At 33.8% G+C, this 26,853-nt stretch overlaps 1 protein-coding gene across 6 annotated transcripts in view; it reads left to right on the top strand.

Moving 5' to 3' along the window:
* Nucleotides 1-26,853, top strand: part of LRBA (LPS responsive beige-like anchor protein) — a 344,265-nt gene that overhangs the window by 230,013 nt on the left and 87,399 nt on the right. For all 6 annotated transcript variants that reach the window (XM_085546513.1, XM_085546512.1, XM_085546511.1 and 3 more), the window contains 6 exons: nt 1,838-1,955; nt 3,557-3,659; nt 4,463-4,578; nt 5,357-5,469; nt 18,977-19,117; nt 20,257-20,376. In XM_085546513.1, coding sequence (XP_085402639.1) covers nt 1,838-1,955; nt 3,557-3,659; nt 4,463-4,578; nt 5,357-5,469; nt 18,977-19,117; nt 20,257-20,376 — 711 coding nt within the window. The remainder of the gene's footprint in view (nt 1-1,837; nt 1,956-3,556; nt 3,660-4,462; nt 4,579-5,356; nt 5,470-18,976; nt 19,118-20,256; nt 20,377-26,853) is intronic.

Below are 26,853 nucleotides of genomic sequence, written 5' to 3'. Positions count from 1 at the left end.
AAAAGTAATAATTATTCAACATGCTGATTTTTCTCACAGTATCTGTGTAGTAAGGTTGAATATGAAATGTTCTGATTTATAATGTCAATCAGTCCTTTCAATTGCTGTTACAGAAGTGCAGAGAGATGATCCTGATTGTCTCTAAAAGCGATCACTGAAATTATAAGCTCCAGTTTTCAGGTCTTAATATGAATAAATATCAGAAAAGTACTTAGATTTTTATACACAGGCCCCGCAACCTTGTCTTCTTTGTCACCTTTTAGGATATTGTGCTCTGTAAAGTATATTTATATGCGTGTGATGAAAAAGCCAATAGTACTGTAGAACTATATGGATCTACCAGCAAGTGGTGCTGGGTATGGATCTGGTATGGAGAGTATGAGCATGGCCCCACTTGGATAGTTCCCCTTTGAAAATTATTAGTAATGTCTGTTCCTTTCATCACATTCCAGGAGTTTTGTTTCAGAATAATTAGGCATTTTTTTTCTTTCTGTGTTCTTGGAGTGCTGGAAGAGGAGAAGTTGTCTGTTGCACTTGCACTGGGAGGGAAGATTTTCTAAAAACGAAGATATGAGGGATGGTTTGCTTAGTAAACTTGGAGCTTCTGTGCTAGCTGCTTTTGGTTCTCGCCAGTTGGTTTTTTATGAAGTTTGCAGATATGGTGCTGTGTTTTGTACTGTGCTATGCAACCCCCCCTCCTTTCTGCGATAATTAACTGCTCTTTGTGCTCCAAAAACTGATTATCTTTGATCAAATACTTCATGCAAGGCGAAGTCCTCCTTGGTTTAAAACCTATAAACAAGTGATAGTGTTCAAAACCAATCTCCCTTATGTTGAAGGCTTGAATTTCACTTTCTTTTAGGTTTTTTTTTTTGTTTTTTTTTTGTTTTTTTTTTTTCCCCCCTTTCTTTTATTCCCAATGTATTGCTAAGTGAAATTGTTGTAAGGGTGATGGTGAGAGATTATACTTAGATCTCCTTTTCTGTGGTGGATTTATGTTTGAAGTGTTTGTGTTTACTAAAATGGACAAGTCTCATATTTTCTTTTGTTTGTTCTTTGTTAATTTGGGGCCCAACAGCGTCCAGTGTTGCTGTTCCTTAACACTTACATAATTAAGCATTGAAATGAAAAGGAAAAAGTGAAGAAACAAAGAAGCAGAGTGGCTGAGGACTAAAAATGAGATTAGTTTGAACTGTGAAGGCAGACTAAGCATCTGTGTCTGTCAGATGGGATGACAGGAATTGTAACAAGTTACTTTGACAACCGCTTACTCCATAGAGAGATTATGCTGAGTTCATTTGCAGGTTTGTATTTAACCTTAGCTGACAAAATGATACTTAACCTTTTATACAGACAACCTTTATACTTCCAGAATTAATGAATGTTGCCTGAACGATTAATGTAAGGAATGGTTTTTCTTCCTTGAAGACTTTTTTTTTTTTTTTTTTTTACTTTGTTACATTTCTCTTATCACAGTGCTAAATTGAGTGTGGATTCATCTGATGGTACTAGTAGTTCACTTCAGAATATGCTTTTGTATTTTACAGCCTTTCTTGCTTTTCTGAAACTCCCATGGAAGACAGTCAATTATCTTTAAAGGAAAAATAAGGGCAAATTTTAAAAAGGGTTTGATATAAACAAACAGTTGAATTTAGCCAAAAGAAATCCATGGTGGCCTCATAGCATTATTTTAAATATGAGCAACTTTTAATTTTCCTGTAGGTTTTACATGTGTTTGGTAGAATCTGTGCTTGTGCATCTGTTTCTCTTTCAAAATATGTTACTTATGCTGATAACATATTTAAACATACTCTCTTACATGTTCAATTTCTTCCAGATTCTGGCATATACAGAAGGACTCCATGGAAAATGGCTCTTTTCTGAGATTCGAGCTATCTTTTCCCGACGCTATCTTTTGCAAAATACAGCTCTGGAGATATTCATGGCAAATAGAGGTATTGTGAGTTTAGAGAAATACCAAGTATTGTTTGTTTATGGGAACATATTCTTTCTCTTTGGCTGCTTACTCATTCCCTTTTTGTTGTGGATTTTGTAATCAGTAAGAGTTGTAATCAGTAGAGAGTTTTGGATTAAGTGCCTCAATATTTAAGTTCGTATATTTTTGAATTACAGTTTTTGTTTTTGCCTTTTTTTTTCTTCTTTTTCTCCATTGAGGAATTATGTTCAGACGTGATAAGTGGGAATTAGTGATACTTCACTTTCATGTGTGTCCGCATATTTACTTGGCATCCCCTGAAAACTATTGTTTAAGGCATACACTACCTCTGATCTGTTATACTTGAAGATTTTATTCCTTCCTTGGAGGAAGAAGGGGGAGAGGGGTTGGCAGTTGTTAGTTATACAAAGAAAACAGAATGAAAGAACTACACTAACAGACTGGACCAGTGACTGATTTAGCTTCATTCTTTATTTCTGGTAATAATATTAATGTATTCTAACATTTTTAAGCATAGTCAGTTATGCAATAATCTACAGTTTTCAGGTATCTCTAAAATATAGCTGTGCTTCCCTGTTCACATATCAGTTAGACCTCATTGCAACTCTAAGAAATAAATTTGGGCTTAACCCTGCTTGAGTATGAACTTTGTATTTACTTATCAGTTCCTTTCTCAGATAAACAATAGATGCAAATTGTAGTGATTTAAGATTTTGGACAAGTTTCTTTTGCTGTGATCTCCTTGTAGATTTTAATTTAGATTATATGATGTCTTTACAATTTGAACTAAGACTCTTCAGACACTTATAGTCCTTTTGTAGTGATAATGAAATTTTTAAAATTAAATTTTGAAAACTTAGTAGGTCCTAAGAGGACACTTTTCAAATGTAAAGCGCTTTTTTCTCCTCTGTAATCAGATATTTTTGTCCTGAAATCTTTATATGTTTTATAGGTTAACATTTTTAATACAGTTAGTATGACAGTCATCAGGTTTTGTCTTAGTTTAAAATGAACTCTCATCTTGCATATAGGCGTTAAGGAATCAGACACAGATTTTGCAGAGCATGTCTGGGAGTGCATGTTGTCCACAAGTATGTTCATCATGTGCATAAACACTTTTTTACTTAGGATCCACTAGTTGCACTTCATGAAGTTGGAAATGTTTCTTGGTGATCACAATTGGATTACCTAATCAGATTTTTAGTTTCTTATTTCATTAGTATCATTCTGTTATTTCACACAAAATATGAAGATAATATTTTCAGAAATGAATATATGTAGAAAATGTCTACCCATTAAGCTAATATATATATATATATTACCTTTTTGAAATTAATCCAAGTTAGTTTTTATATACTTATAGATTTAACTTCTGTTCAGAAAGCAGAACAACTGCAGGCCTTATGAACTTGCTAATTTCAGTTGAAATTCATCTCAGTGGAAAATAGAATTAATTTTGGAAATCATATGAAAGTGTATTGATAGTAATCTGAAGGAAGCGTGTCTTGTTTTCTATCTGCTCAGCACTTGATTACTTGAAGAGAAAAGCTGAAATAAGTAATACAAAATAGCATTATATTTCAACTCTTATGTTCACAGTGGGTGTCATGTTCAACTTTCCTGACCAAGCAACAGTGAAGAAAGTGGTTAACTGTCTACCTCGGGTTGGTATTGGGGCTACCTTTGGACTACCTCAGACCAGGTATTTAACAATTTGAGTTAATTATATCTGTGAGGTCTGAGTGTTTTTATTTTTTCATCAAACCAACCTGTTTGGTTTAAAGCGTTTATACCTATTGTTGTACAAAATATCCCTGCTGGTTCAGCATGCTATTTAGAATGCGTTATTCTAACAAAAAATTTTGGATTTGGGATTGTGTGATTTCTGTTACAGAGAATGGATCTTCTTTTTGTCAGTAAGACTTAATGTGCTTAAGGAAAATAGAACTTGTGGTTGCAAATCCACTGAAATGGGTTTAAGATGGGTTGTAGTACTTGATTAGCTTTTATGACAGTTTGCAGTTGCATTAGCTTGACCATAACATCCTTGAATTCTCTGTAGTATTTAAATGAAGATTAAAATGATTGTTCCTAATCAGAAGGATATTCTAATCATGTGTAGGCCAATATAAGCTGAAGAGCATGTGAAGCATTAGTAAGGTATATCTTTTCGCTCTAGAGTACAGGGTTCAAAGTTGTTTTGAGTAAGTGGGAAATCAGTACTTCCATGTCAGACTTTGTGTCTTTTAATCTTTAGGATTAAAGTCAGCAGCATAGTTTTATGTTCACCAAGGCTGTCCTCCATGTCTAATTTGATTGATTTCCTCTTGCATTTAAAATATGTAAGCTTCAGGTATTTAAAACAGCAATTTGATTTAAATAGAAGTATAGCATAGAACTAGTAAAAAGAAATGTTCTATTGCCACTAAAATTTTCTTAAGTAAAAAAGGAAGATCCTCCAGGTTTTCCCATTATTTTTCTCCAATGTTTACCTCTGTTTTTCAGACGCATTTCTTTGGCAAGTCCACGACAGATTTTCAAAGCTTCCCATATGACCCAGCGATGGCAACACCGAGAAATTTCTAACTTTGAATACTTGATGTTTCTAAACACAATAGCAGGTAACACAGATTAGTATAAAAGTCATGAATGGAAGCATTTAGTTAGTGGTGTCAGTCTCAGCAGTCATGAGGCACAGCTAGTTTTTTCCCCTTGAACAAATAACTTTTCCTGTCATAGAATCATTGAATCACAAGGTTGGAAAGGACCTACAAGATCATCTAGTCCAACTGTCCTCCCTTTACCATACCTACAGAAAACCACTAAACCATATCTCCTAGCTCCCTATCCAGATGCCAGCTCCACTCAAATACACATACATATATCTGGGAAGTTGATAAAACAGCCTTTTCCTTGAGTCTTTTAAGAGTGGACAAAATGAAGACAACATATTCATGTGAATGAACTTCTGTGACAGTTTCTAAAGACAGGATAAAAAACAAGTTACGTTGCAGGTTATATGTAATGTGTGTATGTATTGTGTAGGTGATACATATTTTGGCTTTAGGAAGGTTTTTTGTTTTAAAGGTAGACAACAAGATGACAAAACAAGGAAAAGTGCATAGAAAAAGAATGTATTTAACTCTCACTCTTAACTGCTTGCAGAAGTTTACAGATAAAGTGAGATGAGCTGTAGCATTTTAAATACTAGCAGTTTGAAAACTTTTTAATTATCCCTTTCAGTAAAGCAAAATAGAGCACTGAAATGATAAAGGATCTAAAGTAAATTACAGTTCATTTGAGGAGCTCATAAAATTATATAGTTTTATCTTCCGAGGTTGATATTTTAGTTAAGTGGAAGTCCCTTAATTTAAGCTGTTGTTTTTTGTTGTTTGTTAGGTCGCACTTACAATGATTTAAATCAGTACCCTATTTTCCCTTGGGTTCTTACCAACTATGAATCAGATGAGTTGGACCTTACACTTCCTAGCAACTTCAGAGATTTGTCAAAGGTATTTGTCATCATATATACCTTTTATTTTTCTCTTTGTTAATTATCACAGGAATTTTCAGTCTAATTCACATCTTCTGCAGTGTTTGCTGCTTTTGTGGAAAATGTAAAGGAAAAATTGTAATTAAAACTTGTCCTTTTAACAAACGTCATCAATACAAGATGGTAACGTGATAAAAAGAAAATAAAAAATGAAGGTAGTTTTTAAAAGTTCTTATTTTCAGGTAATTATTGATGAAGCCAAGCGTAGATGTGTTTGAAAATCTTCTGAGATTTTATTTTTTCACTTCAGATTTAGTAATTCAACTTTTGTAAGGTATTGTGTATCTATCATACATACATATGTATCTACAGGTATATGTTTCTATCTATGTATGCGTACATATTCTGACTATTCCATACCTTTTGCCTATACATTATTATATATGATATATACAGCAACTTTTTTACAGGTTTTTAGATACAGATCAAAAGCAAATAATATTTTATGTCCAAAGTTGAAAGGTACTCAGGTACTGTCATTGTAGTATTTTCTATTAGTATTATTCTGTTTGACTGTCATGAACTCACTGCTTTATCAGAATGTCTGACTGATACAAATCTATAATCATGGGTAAACCTACACAATGCACAGTTTTATTATTTTTCAAATTTAAATAATATTTTAAAATAATAAGAAAATATTAGAATTGAATGAGTGCTTTCTTAATAGTTTCCAGACAAAAAAATATAAAAAATCTGGAGAGTGTACAACTAAAAATATCTGTCATCAGTATTGATTGAATTTTAAGAATTATGTGAGAGTCCAGGAATTTGATCTTATTTCATACTACCTACCTGTTCTTTTTTTTTTTTCGTGTTACCTATATAGAGGAATTGGTGATTGGCTGAATTACATTTTAGAAAAAAAACTGAAAACTTACAAGTACCATCAGATCTGTGCATCTTGAATTAGCGCATAAAATAACTGTACATAAAATAAATTTTATTAATGACTTCCTTGATTATATTATTTTTGCAACATCAGTTTCCTTTATTTTTTTTGTTAAATTGTACTGAAAATATGATGCCATGAATGAAATAATTCAAGTCACAAAGGACTGCCCATCTATTATACTTCTGAGGAATCTCCTTTTAATTGTATTTTGACTTGTAAACTTATCAACTCAGATGACACTGTAGTCCTTAATGGATTTGTGACAACTATCTGAAAATATTAACCATTAGCACTTCGCTTATTTACAACTATGAAAATGTTTGACTGTAACATATATTGTGATATTTTCATTGTTATACATTGTTATACAATTGCCTTTAGAGTAGTGTGTCAAAATAAGTGATAGTTATGTATTATAGCATGTCTATGGTTTTGGACTGTCAAAGATTTAAAAAATATTTAAATATATTTCACTTAACATTTTACCTGATTTTAACAATCCTCCTGTGGGACTTGCATAGTTATTCTGGTCATGTAGGTAAACATTTGTAAGGTAAATATTCTTGCTTTTTTTGGTTGATAAGACAATTAAAATTGAAGCTTTTTTTTAGAAGTTGCTAGTAAACATTATGTATCGTAAAGTGACAAATAGGAATAACAGTTTTGTTAATATATCAGCCACAGTTAGTAGAGATTTAAAGAATTGTAGTGCGTAGGTTAAACCAACACTTTATTTAAGCAATTTCTTATGGAACTGTTTTGAACATCAGTCACACAATGATAAACCAAAGCAACTGAAATGGATTGTGGTTAATATTACTGTCAGTCTGACAAACGCTCCTGACAAATGCCAGGAGTGCACTGCCAGTCTGTTACCCTGCCTTGACTTCAGTGTTTATTTCTTAAGAGGTCACTATGGTTTGGAAAGTGTATTACATATTATATGTATAGCTGCATATATTTTATTTATACAGCAGACAAAGTTTCCCACCAGAATGTGTCACGTTCAGAAGCACACTTTTTTCTTTGTTCACTGGAAGCAATACATTTAATGTGTTTCTGGACTTGAGTAAGGGAACAAAAAATGAAGTAAAAATACATGGAATACAAGAGTTATCAAAGCATGATTTTACATTCTCAGAAATTTGTTATAAGATCTTCTATGTGAATAGCTGTTGATAATTTGTCATTTAAAATTTTTGTAAGGTCATAAACTGACACTACTAGAAGAAAAACATATCATTCTTAAATCTTATTTTCTCTTCACCATAGCTACATGTGTACACACTAGTATTTTATTCTCAGTTTCATCATTTTCTTGCAATACTTGATAAGTTGTCATCAATTTTGTGCTGACTGTTATGTGAGTAATTAGTTTTGTTCCAGCCAAGTGTGTGGAAAAAACAAAACAAAAAACACGCCAAACCTCTCACCTTCATCAAAATGGGTTTTTATAATTGTTATGTGAGACCCAGTGATATCAAATACACATATTAATTGCTATGACAAATCAGACTAGGTTTTTTATTTTAATGTAAAATTCATTGTTGAGTGTTCTTCAGCCTATCAATCTCAATTGCGTTACAAGCTGTGCATCTCAAGAGCACAAATTCAGTGTGTATAACTTGTGCTTGAATATCTTCCCATGTGAGGAGGAAGAGAGGGGGAAGAGGATGAAATTCACTTGCTTATCTCTAGTTAGTTTTGTCTAGGAGATAGAAAGCAGTAGCTGTTTTGATCTGCATCTGTTGTACATCTGCAAATGTAAAAAAAATGGCCAAAGGGGCATTAAAACTTACAGACATTCTGTGATAAATGCTTTCTTTGTAGGAGATGTAAAATGACATTTTATTCATTTCATACACCAACACAGGACTCAATATAGTGTCCTGAACAGATTAACTCACAAGAATTACTCAGTGTCCTTCTAAGCACAAAACATGTTCCAGAACTGGACAGTGAAAGAAAGTGAGAAGAACAAGATAATAGGAAGCCAAAATTTCAGCACTGATGGTTTACTTTGGTAGTCCTTTGCAACTGGAATTTGGACACTGAAACCTGTGACATTTATCACCGTTGAATCAACAAGTTCCCTTTCAGTAAATTCATCATCAGTATCTTTAACAAAAGATAGCACTTAATTGAAAATATTTCAAACCAAGACAGGATAAGCTCTGAAAGAAGGTGTGGATATTTTTCCTCTTGCTGTAGCTGTATATTTGAGCTCCATACCTGATTGTGCAAAGTAGTTTTTTTTTTGTTTTTTGTTTTGTTTTGTTTTAAGCTTTGAAGGGAAAGGAAGCATTTAAACAGGAAGGAGTAGTCTAAACAGTATTTTGATTTTCAGGCATGCGTGTGTTGGTACCATTTAAGAAACCATTATAAAGCAAAATTTAGGTGAGAGAACAAAGTCTGTTTCTTCCCGGTCTGTCACCTTTGATTATAGAGAGGACTAAGGAGGAAATAGGGAGTTGTGGTGAAGTTCATGTTTGTGTTATGGGAGTTACCTCTTTAAAGAAAGCTGTGCATGCATATGAAGTTCTCTTGTTCACATTCCAGGACAGTGCTATCATATTTGGGCTGTTACAGGCTTTCTTTATTTGGACCCAAAAATCTGTTGCAAACTAGGAAATCAGACCAACTAAAATGCATAGGCCGATATATTCCACTGCAAAGTTTGGTTTTAATAACATAAGTTTTTTTTCTACTTCTTAAAGAGTGGGGAAAAATAAAAAAAGATTTTGTAAGCCTCTGCAGTGTCAGTAACCCTCAGGCAGGTGCCTTCAAGGACTTCTGTAGGTAATAAAGGTGATCAGTGGGTGATACTGTGGGTAATAAAGGTGATCTTCTCTGTCAGTTGATCTGGGTTTTTTGGGGTACATTTGCCAAAACGAGGAAACAAAACTACAAGTCACACGGCTGTGTAAGCAACCTGCTGCAGTGCCTCGTTCCCTGGCTCCAGAGATTGTTTTTGCAGCACCATGGTCAGACGCCCCGCGGAATGAGTCTATCCGTCGGATGTGGCACTTCAGCACCAAGGACAGGGACCGCGCCAGCCGAGCACGAATTTTTGGGGATAGACTTGTTGTGCTGCTATCTTAGAGTCTCATGCAGCATCTAATATTGGATGTTTTTCTGAATTTTCACGCATGTTTTATTGCTTCTTTCTCTTATGGAAACCTGTTGAGACTCAATCCTCATCTAAGTACATCTTTGCAATGATTTATCTAAACGTTCATTTCTAAATCCTTAGTTTAGATAGAATTTGTTAAATATTTTAGGATTTTCCAGTGCTCTGTTACACTAACATAAACATCGTTCATTGAGTTTCATTTTTCTTGTTTCTTTTCATTAGCTGGTTATTTTCTCTTTATCAAGTTGTCTTCTTAAAGCATGTGTAAGTGGATGAGAGTGCATCTTACTACGATTCTGAGGTTTTTTTCTTCCTTGTTTGCACTTCAGGTCTGTTTTGAGATTACTCAAAAAGAATTAAGAAAAAATTGTTGTTGATGTTGTTTTAATATCTTGCTTTTTTCAAGTAGCTGTGATCTTTTGTAAGACAAAATATTGTAAGATGATAATTTGGCACTACTAGAAGACTTCTTTCCCTCAAGAAAAGGTAGTTTGTAATATACAAATGAACATAAGAATAGCAACTTGTAATTAACAGTGAGCATTCAAAATGCTCTTGTTTATTTGTATCTGATGTTACTCTCCATCCTACTCTTGTTCAAATGCTCTGAATGTACAGAGATTTCTAATTGGAAATGAGCTGTGCATGGTTCATAACCCTTAAAATGATCACAGAAAACCGTGGAACTCATGTCTGGCTTTAAAATATACTAGCAATCAAAATAAAGCAATTTTACACCTGTGTTTGGGGCAATCACAGTAATATGGAGGAAATAAAGAAGGCAACAATTATTTGTTGCATCTTTGTGTTATTTTTTTTTTTTTTTTAATTCTGGGAGAAAGAAAATGAAATAGTTACCAGATTCGAAGTAGATGGAAGCAAGCTTTTCACACAGTACACAGCTAAGCTTTGAAATTTGTGGCTTCAGTTTATTGTAGATAAAATTTTATGTGAAGTTTTATTGAAAAACACCTGGAAGAAAAATGCATTCAGAGCAATAAATATATAAGGGCTACTCTGAAAAGCAGTGCTTCCTGTTTTATTCTGTTTGCCTATGATGTCAGAGGTGGATGCTGGTGTGGTATGGCATTAGAAGTCGAACCTTTCCATCAGTGTTCTACATCAGCACTTTCTGAATGTTGATGGAGACCAAAGAATGGACACAGTGAGTAGTGTGTTTCAGCAGTGGTTACCTCTGCAGATTTTTTGGAACATATAAAAATACAGGCTCTTGTTGATTGATGTGGAAAATGCATAGCTAATGGTTGTGATGATGTTGAAAAAAAAAAAAAGTTTTTTGTAGCTAAAAGTTTTTCTTTGTCAAATGGTGTTATTGTGCTCTTTGTTGTAATAAGTAGGTAATAATTATAAGGCATTAGTTTCAGAGTGACCTACCTCATGTTGTTAAAGAAGGGTGTGAGAGGGCATGTGGAAACCTATCACTGTACTGTTTTTCAGTTTTTCATAATTTATGATTCCTTCCCATTAGTGATAAAAATGTTGTGTTTCACAAGTTTTTTGGTCTCTCCTATTGTGAACATGCATATGTTTTTTATGTGCCAGACCAGTAACAAATTACTGCTATTTTCTGAAGTTACTGTTAAGTATGATCATTTCTATGGAAGTTTTTTTTCTATCTTTGTATATGGTTTCTGGGTTTGTTAAGCTGTCATAGACAATTTGTCAGTCTGTTGGGGAAACATGTTGTCTATACAACTGTTGCTATGCTTTAGCTGTAGTAATTTTACAAGTTTACATACTCAGCTTAATTATTTAAGGTCAGTGCTTTCGTCGATGTGACGTTGTTTTATGACTTTAAATTACTTTAAATTATCTTTTTGGCAGTACATAGCTTTAAATTGCAATCTGCAAAACAGCTAAGGGCACCAAAAGATTTGGTAAATCTACTTATTTTTAGTATATAGAAGGAGAGAACATGTGCTACTCAGCGGAACAGAGAATGGCGGACCCCATTCTTATCTTCTGTACCACTCTGTTATTCTAAGTCACCAGTTTTGGTTGTTATAAATCCAACTATTATGACTATCACAAAAATACAGAGTCAAACTATCCCAAGTACAGATTAGTAAATAATTCATTTCACTGTTCTGGGTACATAATATATACTTAGTTGACCAATAGCCTAAGAGAGGATTTTATATGTAGAGCCAAACAAAAGCAAACAAGAAGAGGAAATGTAAAATATTTCACAGCACATGGAGAATTCCTGATTTGAGTGCTGATCTCTATCCAATTTCTCCTTTAACTTAAGTAACTGAAATTTGCAGTTACCATCTCATCTTCTGACGTTCTATTTTTAGGACTTGATGCTTGCACATGATGAACAGCATTTACTTTGTGTATCCTAATAATAATCTGCATAAAATAGAAATTTCTGTCAGCTTTTAGCTTCAGGTCCAATGATTTTAGTAAAACTGAAAAGGAATGTTTTCATTTCAGATTATTTTGTATAGACCTGGTGTTAAGTATGATGGCTGTTGATTTCTGAGACAGCATCTTCTGTTGGCAGAGGAACATGATCTGTGAAGGGAAGGGAAGGCAGTGTTTTCAGAATCAGTTGCCATGATTCAAGTGCATGTGGCTTCTTGCTAAATACTGTTTCTGAAAATCCATAAAGGGATTTTTTTTTTTTTTTTCTTTTCTGTTTTTTTTAATAAGTAGATGATACAGAGATTTCTTGCACTTGGTATCACGGACAGTATATGCAAACAATTGTTTTTGGCTAGCAGTGTTATTTTGTTAGTAATGCAACTGCAGTGCCATATCCTCTTCACCTCTGGAAAACAGCCTGATTTCTCCTCCTCATTCACAGAGACATAACTTCCTTTCTCCCTGACCTTTTGAAAGACTAAAAAGCATAATAGCTCCCTTCAGTTTACCTTCCTAGTGGTATTACAGTGTAGTCCTATCAACTGTGCACAGTGCATGAAACATTCAGTTATGCTGAACGATTAATTAAACTTTACATAAAAGCATCATTGCAAGTTTGTAGTTCAGTAGTGCATTGTTTCTAGAAAGTCTTTAGTTTTGGAATCTGTAAGCTATAGCATTTGATACTACTGTTATCAATGTGAAGATGTTTTTTGAAAAAGTAATTTCAGAGAAAGCTTGTAAAGACAATCAACCATTTTTATGCAGTATATTTACTTAAAAAATGTCTCAGTAGCTTTTGGATGTATACATTGTATTAAATTTATTTTAGAAACAAAGAGATGAGAGGATTATGGCATTTTATCTCATATGCAGTGCATTGGGAAATGCCCACAGACCCTACACGTGATAAAAATGCTGATCACAGTCTGCTGATTATACTTGTCACTTAGATGAAATAGCTGCTGGGCAATAGTTCTCTGCACCCTAAGCTGCATGTGCAAGTATTAAGTGAGGTGGCTGGTAGCCAGTAGTGTAAATAAATTAAAGATGTATCTTGGTGAAAAATTCATTTGCATGCCAGAATAACTGCAAGTTTGTTTTACTGGTGTGCCCTTGACTAGCTTTTGTTGCAATCATGCTCACCAAGACTGTATATCTAGATATACTGAGTATTTTAATATGAAGTTGTATGAGAAGGACAAGTCCTAAAGTTCACCTCTGTGAATAGCCAGTAGCAGGAACCTACTGAAAGAAGAAAAGAGCATACAAAGCATCATCCTTTCCTTCAGATAACTTGCAGTATCTGGCAGGCAGAAGTTTAAAGACTTCATAAACTGGGAAAACAATTTGCACAGTGTTTAATGGTGACTGGAGGTCTTGTGATCTTCTTTTCTTAACCTGTTTGCATGTGTTTTGCATTGCTTCCTGCAGCAGTGATTTTAATTTAATTACATGAGAACATACAAATGTCTTTGTTCTGCAATTTGAGTAATTATGGAATTTTAAATTTAGTGTACTCTCTGAAGTCATGAAGTCTTGTTTTTTTGCAGCTCTTTTCTGTACGTGCGAATGATTTAACTTCAGGCCTACATAATAACCAGAGGAGCTATTCTCCAGAACTTGTTTTAGTTTTTAATCCTATTTGATTCCTTAATTCCTGTGAATTTACAAGTGTTGTAACTGTATGAGATGCCTGTGTTCAGAGTAATGGATTAGAAGGGTAAGCATGAGCGTAATGACCTTTCAGGATGCTTAGCATCATTAAACAAACAACTAGGGGATGGCTCAACGAGTCCACCAGAGATGTATGTTGACCTTAGTGATTAGAAATGAATCCAGTGCAGTTATATACATTTTTCTGATTTCATATAGTGATGTAAAAATTAGTAAAGTACAGTCACTAATGTTAATGATTAATACAGGGTTTCAGTATTGCATATGCAAAAAGTATGTAACCACCGGATTTCTTATTTCTCTAAGAAATCACTTGAAGTTCTAGTAGCTGCTTATGTTGTGGCTCTCAAAAACAGTGTAATGAGTTACTGAAACATTATTTACAATAACATTAAGGACTGTACATATGTCTCTCTAAAAGTAAGACCTCCTATGAATATCTATGGAAACTCCAATGAGGAGCACTATAATGCTATTTAACAGTGTTTTGTAGTTGATAATTTGTTCTATTTTTCAATATAATTATGACCATTAGCTGTGCATTTTCACCAGCTATCACAGGAGCCTGTAAGCTGTGCTTGTAAAAATCTGCATCAGCAGAGGTGACCCACTGCTACTGTCACTACTGCTGAAATGCATCGTCCTCTACTGTGCTCACATGCACTGTTTGATCTCCATCAATGTTAAGCAAGCATAAGTAAATTTCAACGTGTGCTGTTTTTTCTGCATTAAGAAATTCATTGACAAACTTTTGTTACGTACACTCTTCCATGTCAGATGCCGTTTTTTTATACTGTCCATCTGCTGCCATCTGTTGCATGGCAACAAAGTGTAATGGAATATTGATAGGAAGCTTAAACTTCTACTGTCATGCTACTGATGCCATGCACCAGCAGAGTAAAACAGGAGGCATTACTTGAGTTTAAGTTAGAAATGGAGGGGTAAAGATTGTATATTATGTAAGTGCTCACTGAGACTGATTATAAAATTTCTGTCAAGTTCTGTCCCGTAGCAGCTTCTGCCAAATTTTGATGTTTGAATTCATAGTTTTCCCTTCTTAGCCCAATGTTGGTTGCAGGATGCAAATATCAACTATCAAACCCATTCTTTAAGAGCTGAGTTGGTAAGGGTTTGTTTTCTCCTTGGTAGATTGTTTTCTTGCTTTTAAATCTTTCCCAAAGCAGCTCAAGGATCTATTTGGTAGGTCAGTGCAGGGAGATCAAACTGTTTAGCAGGTGATTGTCTGTAGTTTTCTTTTGGCTACAGTTCTTTAATGAATTTGAGTTATGTGTGGTTTAAAGGTCAGATGTCCTCTAAGGAAGTTGAAGGAGTTGAAGGAGTTGCAGGATAACATTTCTAAGAAAACTGTATTTGGCTGTTTGAGAGCAAGAGTGGTGTGTTTTAGCAGTAAATGAGAATATTTGGTGCCCTTTCTCAAAAATTAAGAATGGAAAATTAGTGATTTGCATTTTATGAATTTCTTTCCAGATGTTTCCCAAATGACAAATATTAATAAGGTTGAGATGCAATTAAAACCTTACATCTTGTCTTTATGTTTCTGTCCGGGAAAAAGAAATTTAACTTAGATGAACAGGAAGTCCTAACAATATTACAAGTACTGGCTACTTCTGTGAGTTAATCATGTGCTGGTAATACATACAGTAACTAAACAAGCAGTTCTCTATAAATGCAGATGTGAATGGATTGGAATAGAGTGTACAGCACTTGGTGTATTTATAATAATGAGAAGACTAACAGTGGAACGCTGGATAAATTTCAGATACCAACATGTGAAAATATGCTGATAAAGTGGGCAAGACACAGAGAAATGTTAAGGCTAGAAGAAATACCTTAAAATGTAAGGTATGAGGAGCTTATCAGCTATGAGTTCATAGTGTTGTATGTAAGAGAAGAGCTAGTTTTAACGTTTGAATGATTAAGTTATTTAAACAGTGATGAGCTATAGAAGTTAATTGGCAAAGAAGTTACATTTTTTTGGTCATGGTGAAGTTTTGAAATACAGATTTTTAGGGATGATAGTTTTGCACAATTTTTATTCTGCTTATGTTAAGTAATGAGCAATGTTCCCAAATGCGCATATTCCTTTTTTAGCAGTGTCTTTGTTCTTGAACACGTGTGGTTGAGTCCAGGGGAGATTCTGCTCTATTTAGAAGAGCAGTGGACATTCTGCTTGTCACTGTTAGAGGTGTTTGATGGTGCAACAAGGCATCTTCTGAAAATGGAGGCAAGGTGTGCCACTGTTCTGGTTCGTCTGGCACCAAATAAGATTAAGGAGCAGCAAGTATAACCATACACCATAGTTTCTGGACATATTTAACAGCAGTAGATCAGTGTGTTTTCTCAGTTATTTTTCAACAAACAATTCTTTGTTCTATCTCAAATAAAGAAAAATAGATTGGTGTAAAGTCTGAGGCTCGCTCTGTCCAGCACTTGAGAAAACAAAGAAAACAGAACCTTCCATTCACAGTCCGTTCTACATTTTGGACCATTTTCTATTTTTCAAATGAACTTGGAAAGCATTTGAGTTACTCAATTTTTCAGTACAGTTTTATAGCTTAGTAACCGTGGCTTCTTTTGTCTTGACTTCTGCGATGTCACTACTGTTTTTGCTTGTTAGAATTTTTCTCCCTCTACCTTTTTTTCCTCCAAGTAAATCATTATTTTTAATTGATAAGCTAGTACCTAATTTTCTTATCTTAAAAGTGATGCTGTAAAGAACATATAGTCTGAAATGGATGGATATGAAGGCTCTTACCCCATGGTTTTTCAGTAGTCCAAAGCAAAGGGAAACCACCTTCAGTGGTGCAGATTTCTGGTCTCACAGCTACATCTAGCATAGTTTGAATTTACTCATTTCCCTTTCTGTCTATCCAGAGAGGAGAGAGTCCAGTATATAATCATGATTCTCTGTTAATTTTGGAATAAAAAAACAATTATAACATTTCAGTTGAATCTTTTACTAAATTAGAAGTCAGAGGAGATTCAAATATGCTTATTTGTGCTTTATTCTGCAGCTCAAGCTCAGTTAACTGTTTACAGTGAAGTGTAATACACTAGAATCACCTCATCCTTAAAAGCAGTTGTCAGAAAAATATGGGCCTGCCTGGTAGAATGTATTAGCCCAATACATTGTCTCCATTTTATTATGAAGCTGCTAGGGAAGCTGTGATATACAGCACTGTCATTACAGATCTATTGTTAGAAGGGTCCTACAGTCTTCTGTGTGTTGCCATTAATTTATAGCAGTAAACAATATGTAGTCTTCCAACTGCAGCAAAGCAGAATCTTTTAATGAGGTGGATGTTATTACCACAATAAATCAGTGCATTCGTGTAATGTATAATTCAATGTGTGTATTCCCACTGTAACTTCTCTGAGTAAGCTGATAGTGTATCATTGTCAGTGCACAGCTCCATGGTTCTTTTTTTTCCCCTAAGCTTTCTTTCATTTGGGGATTTTTTTTTATTTGCTTGCATATAAATGTGACATGTCTTGATAGTTGTCCTGTTGCAGGCTTCAGAAACCAACTGTAACAATAACAGCCAAAATCAATACTGTGGATTCTGGCTATATGGATCTCTGTGTGATGCCATTATTATTATATTTTTTTTTTCTGAAAAGAAAATGAAATCAATTCTAATTGTGTTTAGCTTTATATTCAAGGAATGTAATTTTATAACTATTGATTTGAGCCATACTCATTTGGAAAGTAATAAAAATAGAGGCAGATAAAGAGAAAGCATAAATTGTTACAGAACCATACATCACAACACTGTTTCTATTTTAATTCATATAATTTGTCTAACGATGACCTTCTTTCTTCTTTTTCTCCCCCCCTCAAGCATAGCCAAGTCTTTAGGGAAAATCAGTACAGATGGAGATTCCAGAATGGTTCTTGCAACAAAAAGACTTCTTAGACTCAATTTCATTCTTCCCTGGAATAAATTTGTTAAATCAGATAAAAATCCTTTTATACAAGAACCACTTATTTTAAAGGGTTCTATTTCAAATTAGTGAACTGCAAAAATAGTAATTAACCTAAGATGTTTTCTTTATCCTACTGAAATTTGAAAGCTGCTTTAAGTAAAAAACATAAGATAAGATCTTAGGTCATTCATGGATCTACTCTATGCTTGAGGAGAAGATACTTTGAAGCTGCTATGCCAAATTTCATGTGAGCTACAAAGAAGCAGATATTTGAAAAGCAATAACTAGAATAGCACAATGGTTTTTTGCTTGAACTGTGCTTGAATTACTAACTAGGTTATTGATTGTTTTTGGATACTTTTGAAGTTTCTTTTTGCCTTGTAGGATATTTATTTTTGCAATACAGAAATAAGAAAACAATTCCGTGTGTTTTCAAGTTACACTTCAGGACTTACATTGTTTTTTCAGATGGGCATAATTTATGTTAATAATACACAAATAATGTTTTTCATATACACACAAAATTGTATTATGTATTTGTTCTGCACATATATATATATATGAAGGTATTTTAGATCTCTTATAACATTATACATGTGGAACAGCCAAATTCACTTTTGGATTTCTCAGTTCTGAATGTGAAATGTACTCATTTTTCCATATCCTTTATGTCAAATTCTACTTAGGAAATGCTTGGCCATTGATGTCAAAGCATTCTTTTTCTTATGTCTTTGTCAGTCTTTGTTCAGCGCTTACCTATGTTGCTGAAAGTTTGATAGATTTTTCAAATCATACATATGCTATTTGTATGCTTTATATCCACATTTTTATATCAATATTCAGCTATTTTATTTGCCTACTGCAATGTTTCGGGTTTTATTCATTAAGTAATTCATTTGTCTTGAGATGGTAAATAGAAGGCATACAAACAAGAACAGTAATGTCAGAAATCTGCACTGGTAATATTCTTCCACCCTATTACTTGGATATTTCCCCCCCTAAAATTTCCAAAGTTGTGTTTGGTCACGCAACCATTCAACCACCCCCCCACACACACCTCCCCTCTCAAGCACACAAGTTAACGCTTTGTCCAACACATTGAATTTGTCCAAGACATTTTGTAAACTGAGTTTCAGTGATTGTCTGTAATCAGTAGTAAAAACAAGTTATGCCTATATGGATGTAAAAGAGACTTTTTTTTTTTCCAAACATCTGTGTGTGTGTGCTTGGGATTCTGGTTGGAATTACAGAGATTATACAGCTGCTCACAGAATACAGCACCTGTATTTGCAAAATACCACGCCCATTATTTTCCATGCATGGTGATACTAATTATTTCTCAAAAAACCATGGAAAACATGATGTGATAATGCATGCTGTTATTTTTATTTACTTACATATTTATTTCTACAAACTTTCTAGCCTATTGGAGCTTTGAACCCAAAGAGAGCAGCATTCTTTGCTGAGAGATATGAATCATGGGAAGATGATCAAGTTCCAAAGTTTCACTATGGTACACATTATTCAACTGCAAGCTTTGCACTCGCATGGTTATTAAGAATTGTAAGTATATTGATTAAATATGTACTTCTTTTAAATGATAATTAAAAATAAAAAATAGCTAGGAGTGAGTGAAACTAAAAGCAATGGCACAGGAGCATACTGAGATTTTTGATTACCAAGGATAAAAGTAATTCAGAGTTTGAGCAGAAAGCTTGTAATATTTATGGTGTGGACTTTTCTAATCAGCAAAACTTTTCCTTCTTAACAATTACTTTTTAATTTATGTTCTTAAGCTACTTTGAACATAGTTAACTTTCCTCTCTTGCGTACTTTCTAAATGAACTGTATACTGAACATTTGTGGTTTTATATGAAGGTTTTTAATTTTCACTTCCTAATGATATTAAATGAATTATTTTCTGAGATTCTATGATACAGGTAATTCTTTTTAAATTTGCTGCAATTTGTATGGAAGTAACTTTTGAGACACTGTGTATTGGTAATATATTGATTAAACAAAGCATTTTTCCATAAAATTGAAAGGCAATTTATCTCTTAGAAAGTAATTTCTTTGGGAAAGCATTAGTAGTACATCATTAATTAAAGCTTGTTAGAATGGTACAAGCATACATAAATCCTTAAAGTAATTTATAGCACTTAGCTAATTTCAAGCAATTACCCACTAATATGTGCTTAAGTGTTCTTTAACTAAGAGGAGGCTTTAAAATCTGAAACATTTTTCTTTCCTAAATCACAAATTACATATTTAACAATAACAGTCATAAAGCTATCAGTATTTAATGCTGCCATTTATATTAACAGATTACTTTTAACAAAATAAAATGTATTTATTACATACTCCTTTAAAGAAAAATCTAAGGTAAAAATATTGAACTTTTTCATATTTTCAAAAGCAATTAATTGTGGCTTCTCCTCCGCACTGTGAATATTTATTTCATATACATTTGTTTTTCTGTATCTGTAATTATGTGCATAGAGTATAAATTAAATAATTTATGGAAGAAATAAACATAATTCTGTATTTCTCACTCTTGGATAGTAGAACTAACTTTTTGCAACTAAGCATATATCTTCTGGAAGAACAGCACCATCACCTAACCAGAAAGTAATTAAATTTTCCCTGAGTTTACTAAAGAAGCATGTTGCTATTTTTAATTATTGTTTCTAAAATGCTTTTAGGAACCCTTCACAACATTTTTCCTAAATCTACAAGGTGGGAAGTTCGATCATGCTGATAGAACCTTTTCATCTATTTCAAGAGCATGGCGAAACAGTCAGCGTGACACTTCTGATATCAAGGTAAAAACTTTCCTCAGTGGTGTAACTTATTTTGTACTGCATGTCTGTTTATCTGTGGTTGTAGGCCCACAGCTAATGGAAAAAGGGAAAGAAGTTTGAAGCTATCCTATCATTTAAGAAAATATGCAGTGCACATTTATGCAGGATATTTCAATTAATTTTGTAAAATTTTAGTACTCTTAGCCTGGAGATTGAAATAAGGCAGAATTGGCCTCTGTGCTATAGATATGTGTTTCGTTGTTCTTTTGTTCCTCCACAGAAGTTTTAAGTTGTTGAAAACTCATTAGACACTGGTATCAGTTTTTAACCAGGCTCATAAATATCCTGTTCATGTTTCTGTCCAGTTTAGCTGAGAATGTTTCAGTTACAAGTTAGCATTATGCTGTGTAGTTTCAGATCTGAACATCAACTTCGTTTTTGGGTATTTTCTGCTACAGCCATTTTTTCCTTGATTGACTATGACAAATGGAAGAAAGATGCTAATTTAGGTCCAGATGGGTCAAATCTAGTTTTATGATTTAGGGGTAAGTAGATAAGGGATAAAGATTATGTCTCCAGAGGGACTGTGTTGAGAATAAAATGGGAAGCATTATTTTTGGAGGAGTCCTCGTGACTTGTACAGCTGGAAAGGTCTGAGTGAGTATTTTGATTGACTGGAGGAGTCTGCTTGTACTACAACACTGTAGCTAAATATTTTATAGCTGTATCTTTTTTATTATATTCCAATGGTAATGGAATGCAACCAGCATATTGGAAAAAAAAAATAGTTTTAAAATATAAAAAATTACAAAAATGACTGTAAGCTCCCTGGGCTTTTGTTGCTGCTTGTACAGCTGATGAAAAGCTTGCAGTTTAATGCATCCATTTATAGAAATTTTGGATGCTGCTTTCAATCTTGAATTTGCAAGGCCAAAGTATATGCTTTTTATTCCATTTCGTTGCACAGAAGGAGGAACATGCAGGTAAAAGAAGGGTTTTATTCCCGCTCCATCTGAAAGAATCTTTAATATTTAAAACCACTGAGTTAATAACTTAAAAGAAATGGGAAAAGTTTCTCCTTGCTTCTTGTGTGATGAGAGTAAATGTAAATTAGTGATGCTTGTTGTCATAAGTTTTACAATAATTTTAGTTAGCTCTCCTTAAAACATGTAACATGCCTCCAACGAGCTAGTTTTGGAAGCAGGTCTTCTTGGCTGGTACCATACTTCCACAGAGAATACCAAAGCATATGTTGGTTATATCCAGTCTTTGTTGATAATCTGTGAAGGTCTTGGATTGATGATGAGAGTGAGAAACTAACCCTGCACTGTAGCATAAGGTTTGGTTGAACTTCTGAACTTTTGATTTTTGTTGCTTAAAATTTAATTTTCTTATTCTTCCCTATTCATTTGTTTAAGCAATGCAAAATAAAGGTTCTTTGGAATTTTGCAAATGTCTCCATCACTGCTATTTACTAGTTAGATTAACACTCATTTCTTTGCAGTATTTAGTATATTTAATTTAAATCTTCTGCTCTGAAATTAAATAATTAAATGTATTTTAATTCTGTGGAAGTACTGTTTAATAACTTCTAAGTCATGGACTGGCATGATCCTTAATTCATTTAATTGTTTCTTGATTTACATTGCTAGTGTTTATAATACTAGTTAGGATTTGTTAGTTTTGTTGATGTTGCATAAAAATTGGACACTGAGAGCTTAGTAATGTTTAACAGAAAAACGGTAGCTTGGGACCAGTCTTAGGCTCCAAAATACAGAGAAGATAAGTCTGTCTCTTTTCTTTTGTTGCTGTTTTTCTTTGGTTAATAATTAGGTTTGTTCATACTTTTTCAGAAGCAGTTATTATTTCTGGCTTCGTAGCAAACCTATTGCAGTAAATTGGTTTGTCATTATAATTGTGACAATATAATTGTTATCAGTGTTTCTTTTTGCATTTGTTTTCTGTTTTTCAAGTGTGTTACTTTTGTAATTTATTTTGTACCATGTTTAGAGCTTTTCAAGATTGGCTGAAATTCTCATCCTTTTCTCTGAGCAGCTTGTTGCCTTCATGGTGCCATCTGGAGTTTTATTACTGCACCTTCTATGCCAGGTCATTAATGAGATTATTGACTGGTATTAGATGCAGGGCAGACCCCATTACCATGTCTTCTGAGTTTGACAGTGAGCTATTGATAACTGCTCTTGGAATATGGATTTCCAGCCTGGGTACTCTCACATTATTGTAACCTAATCTCATCTTCATTTCTCTATTTGGTTTATAAGGAAGTCATGGGAGATTGAGACAGTCTCAGAGGTCTTTCTCAAAAGTGAAGCAACTTGTGTTTATTGAAACAGGCTGCTACCTAACATATGCATGCCCAAGACACCCTGTAACCCAATAAGCTTTTTACATATGCTTTGCATTGCTTTATACTTCTCCATCTAATAGATGGGGTTTCAGAAATTACAAGGAGTTAAGTTGCTGCCAAACTGGCAATGTTACTTTTGTGTAGGATAGATTTCATGTCACATTATTAGCAAGCTAAATGATGTCCAAGAGCAATAACTAGCCAAATTCAGAAGTAGGTACCTAGTAATTCAGATTTTCAATGATAAGCTGCTTGCCTAGTATAGTAAAACTTTTAAGATTTAGGATATAGATCCTTGGTTTTCTTGAAAGATTTGTTGTAAAACTGTGCCAAGATGCATAACAGGAAAGTACTTGTCTGAGTAAAGCAAAAAGAAATATTCCCATTAAGTCAAATGTGTATACATAGTAATCTGTGGATGTAGCAGTAGTTAAATAATGCAGACATCTGGGTTTATGGACCAGAAAGTTCCATCAGATATCTGTGGTCAGCTTGTTCTATAGCCAACCTTAATTATATTGAAAAAATAAATACTTTGAATATCTACTCTGAACTTTTTCTGGAGCTGTTGAAGCAGACTTCAAGTAAGACAGGGACAAATCTGCTGAAGTCCAGAGGAACATGACCAGAGGTCAATAAAATGAGACCAGTTATACAAACATGGAGGTTTTAGGTTGTTTACTGTGGAGAAAAGAGGAACAAGGGGAGAAGTGTCAGTGTCAGGTCTGATGCTTTTGCTTGGTGGGGATTTTGGCTGGCGGGGAAAATGCACTTCATTTCTACTGTGCACTTCTTGTTCCAGTTGGCTGTCTTGCCAGGCTTGGTGCAGGTGTATGGTCAGTGTGGCCTATTGCAGGTGAGGAAAAATGATTAGAAGGTGCTGGTGGGGAACTGATATTTCTGTCCATGAGGTAAAAGCTATTCCTACAAAATGATACGTGTAAATGGAGGCAGCTGCTGCTTGTTTTCAGTCTGAATAGGACAGGAAGTCGGTTCCAGCTGCAGCAAAAGCAGCCCAGATGCTAAGACCTAGTGACTGGGATGGATAATTCTGTAGAAACACAGCAGTGAATATTTTAAAATTAAAAGGTAGAGAAACGTCTTTCAAGAATAATTAATTATAATTGCCTTAGGATAAAAAGATGAAGGTGACCTCACAAAGTTTCATCTAGACCTTTTTATGTTCTAGGATAGTCCTTTTATTTTCTTCTCAGTAATTCAAAGAAATGGGATGAAAAGAATGCAGTTATGTACACACCCTTTCTTATTCCAATTTCTTTGTTAAATTAACCAGGACTACATATTACATTGAAGTGGTATTTGAGTACCGTATTTATACATACTTTTATATATATATATATATATATATATATATATATATATATATATATATATATTCTCAATTAAAAGTAAAATATTATTTACAAATAACTAATGTATTGACAGGGTTTAAGATGTCTTCAGAATGCATTCTTTTACCAGTAGTTAACCAATTGCATTTATTATGCATTTCTATATTATGCATTAATAAACTAAATTAAAAATGTATTTTGCTAAAATGTTAATTAGTGAAGATTTGAACCATTTTCCCATGCTTGGAAATATTTTCAGTATTTCTTAGAAATTTAACAGGATGTTTAGACATGAAGAAAATGAATTTCTTCATTAATTTGATTGAGAAATTTAATGGTAACTTGCTGAAGTATTGTTTTAAAAGTTGGGAGGATTTCAGGCAATGTCTTAAGGCAGTTTCTAGGTTCTGTGAGAAATAACATACAGAACATGGGGGAAACCGAAAGGTACATAGAAATTTTACTTTCCTGTAGTTATGTGATTTTTCAAATGATTTAGCATAAAAATGTGATCTTAAATATGGTTATATAATCTATCTCACTGATTCTTGATACCTTAGTAGATCACATAGCTTTGCTTGGAAGAGCTTCAGTCTACAACTTTCTAAACAAAAATTAAATACTATTTCATTACATTTAAGAGAGAAATTATATTGCTCATATTTCTTATGCTTGGTGGCAAACATGAAAACAAATTGCAAGTGTTCCACTGACATTCTGTTGATAAACCTTATTTGTAATAAAGATCTTGTTAGTGAAGCTTAGGAAATGTGGCTTCTGTCTGGTAAAGTAAAATAAAATAATTATATGCAGAATTTTCTAATAATTCAGTTAAAAATCTGATATTTTATCCTTAATGGTTTAAAAAAAAACAACACAAAAAAACAGCTCACAAAATCAAACAACTGTAAATGCTGTGTATAATAGATTCTCGTTGACGTTCCCTATCAGCTCTTTCATGAGTTTGAATGCAATCAAATCATGGCAAAAAGGAGTGAAGTATTTCTTATCATAAGGATTTCTGTTTTTACCCCAGAGAACTGATGAATTCCGACAGAGAAATTCTGAAACTGGTTTTCAGCCTGATTGTGCAAAAGTAATAGCTTTAACAAATCATACAGATGTTTTCATTTTTCCATGACATCATATAAACAAAAGAAATGTGGAATAATTCTGCAGTTTCTATATGTGTGCTGAGTACATAAAATGTCAGGTGAGATACAGAATAAGTTGAAAAAATATGGGGGTAATCAAAATGGTTAGGCGGAAGGGAAGACTTTTAGAAATAACTAATGTACATTCATTCAAATTCTTTATCTTGCAAGAGGAGACCACTGGGGAAGAATGTGATGTGGATTCTTAAGGACTTTCAAAAGAATGAATAAAGAATTAATTTATACTGGTGGTTTTTGTTGTTGTTTGCTTGTTTATTTGTTTTTCTCAAAATGACTAGTAGAGTCATCCACTGGAAATGTTAGGAAGTGGTTTTAAAATAAGCAGATGAAATTCTGGATGTAAGTGCAGTGTGGACTCATACTTAATGATTCTGAAAATCAGCAGCATGGATTAGTTCAAAACTGGTTATACTGTAAGAATATTTGGAAAGATTGCATGGTCTGTGTTACAAGTGACTATACCGTACTCACTGGTCCTTCCCTCTGACCTCTAATGGCTGATCTTGTATTTTCATGTCATATTTGTGTGAAACCACAAGTAAATCCATTGAAAGTTGGCAATAAGCACTACTCAAACTGGCACAGTACATCTATTTGAGCTGATTTTTCCATGCATAAATGCTACCATATGGTCAACAGAACAAAATCAGATAATAGAGGAGCTCCTTTTTGAAAAAAATGTGTTGTCACAGAAAACAAGTAATGAAGTAATGCTTTACAGAACTTACTGATGATTTTTAAGTTTCCAGGCCGCATATTGTTTTTGTGCAATCTAATGAAAACAGTGTGTGTTCTAGAAAGCTAAATGGTTTCTGTTCTTGAAAGAAAGAAGGGAATATCTGTGCATATATATAACTAAATATCTAAAAGCATCATTAACATATGTAATGAGCTTTTGTTTTGAGTATTCCATCATCATCGTATTTGTGATGCAAGTCACTACTGATTTAACAGTCTGTACTTCTTATTTTTCCTTGGTAGTTCAAACGCAGTGATAAAATGTGCAGAAACTTCCATGATAGTGATGTTTCTTTCATACAAACATTTATCTGTGAGTCATTTTTGGTCTTATTCAGTTAATAGTTTCAAGTCTCTTTTTATCAAGTACTTGTCAAGCATTTGGCACAAAAGGGCATTTTACCCTGCCTAGTTAGTATAGGTGAATGTAAACAAAAAGATGTACAATTAAAAGCCAAACAGTATTCCACGCAAGGATAGAGGTGATAATAGCTTAATTCCTGCTTGATCTTTCCTGTTCTTGCTCTGGCTACTTTGGTTGACCCCGTCCACAGTCTGATGACCTCTCTATTGCACTCAGTCTTTTGGAAAGCTGCTCATGCCATAGCTAGTCCTTGGGGACTATCTGGGAGACCACTGATCCATTGACCCATGTCAGGACTGGGTTTCTCATCTACTGAGCTTCTGATGGAGCTATGTACTACACCCACCGTAGATGAGGCCAGTGGAGAAGTCTAATATTTTTTCTACTTCTTGAACAGCCTGCAGTTTGCAGTTGCTGTATGAAAGACCAATTTTACACTAGCTGTTTACTATGAAATAGACTTCCTGAAGCAATTACATATATTGATTCTTTCCTCACAGT

Source organism: Coturnix japonica, chromosome 4 (assembly GCF_054131305.1).
Source record: "Coturnix japonica strain WE chromosome 4, WE-NBRP24, whole genome shotgun sequence".
Classification (NCBI taxonomy): Eukaryota; Metazoa; Chordata; class Aves; order Galliformes; family Phasianidae; genus Coturnix; species Coturnix japonica.
The sequence above is the reverse complement of the archived record's forward strand: the minus strand, read 5'-3'. Positions and strand labels throughout refer to the sequence as shown.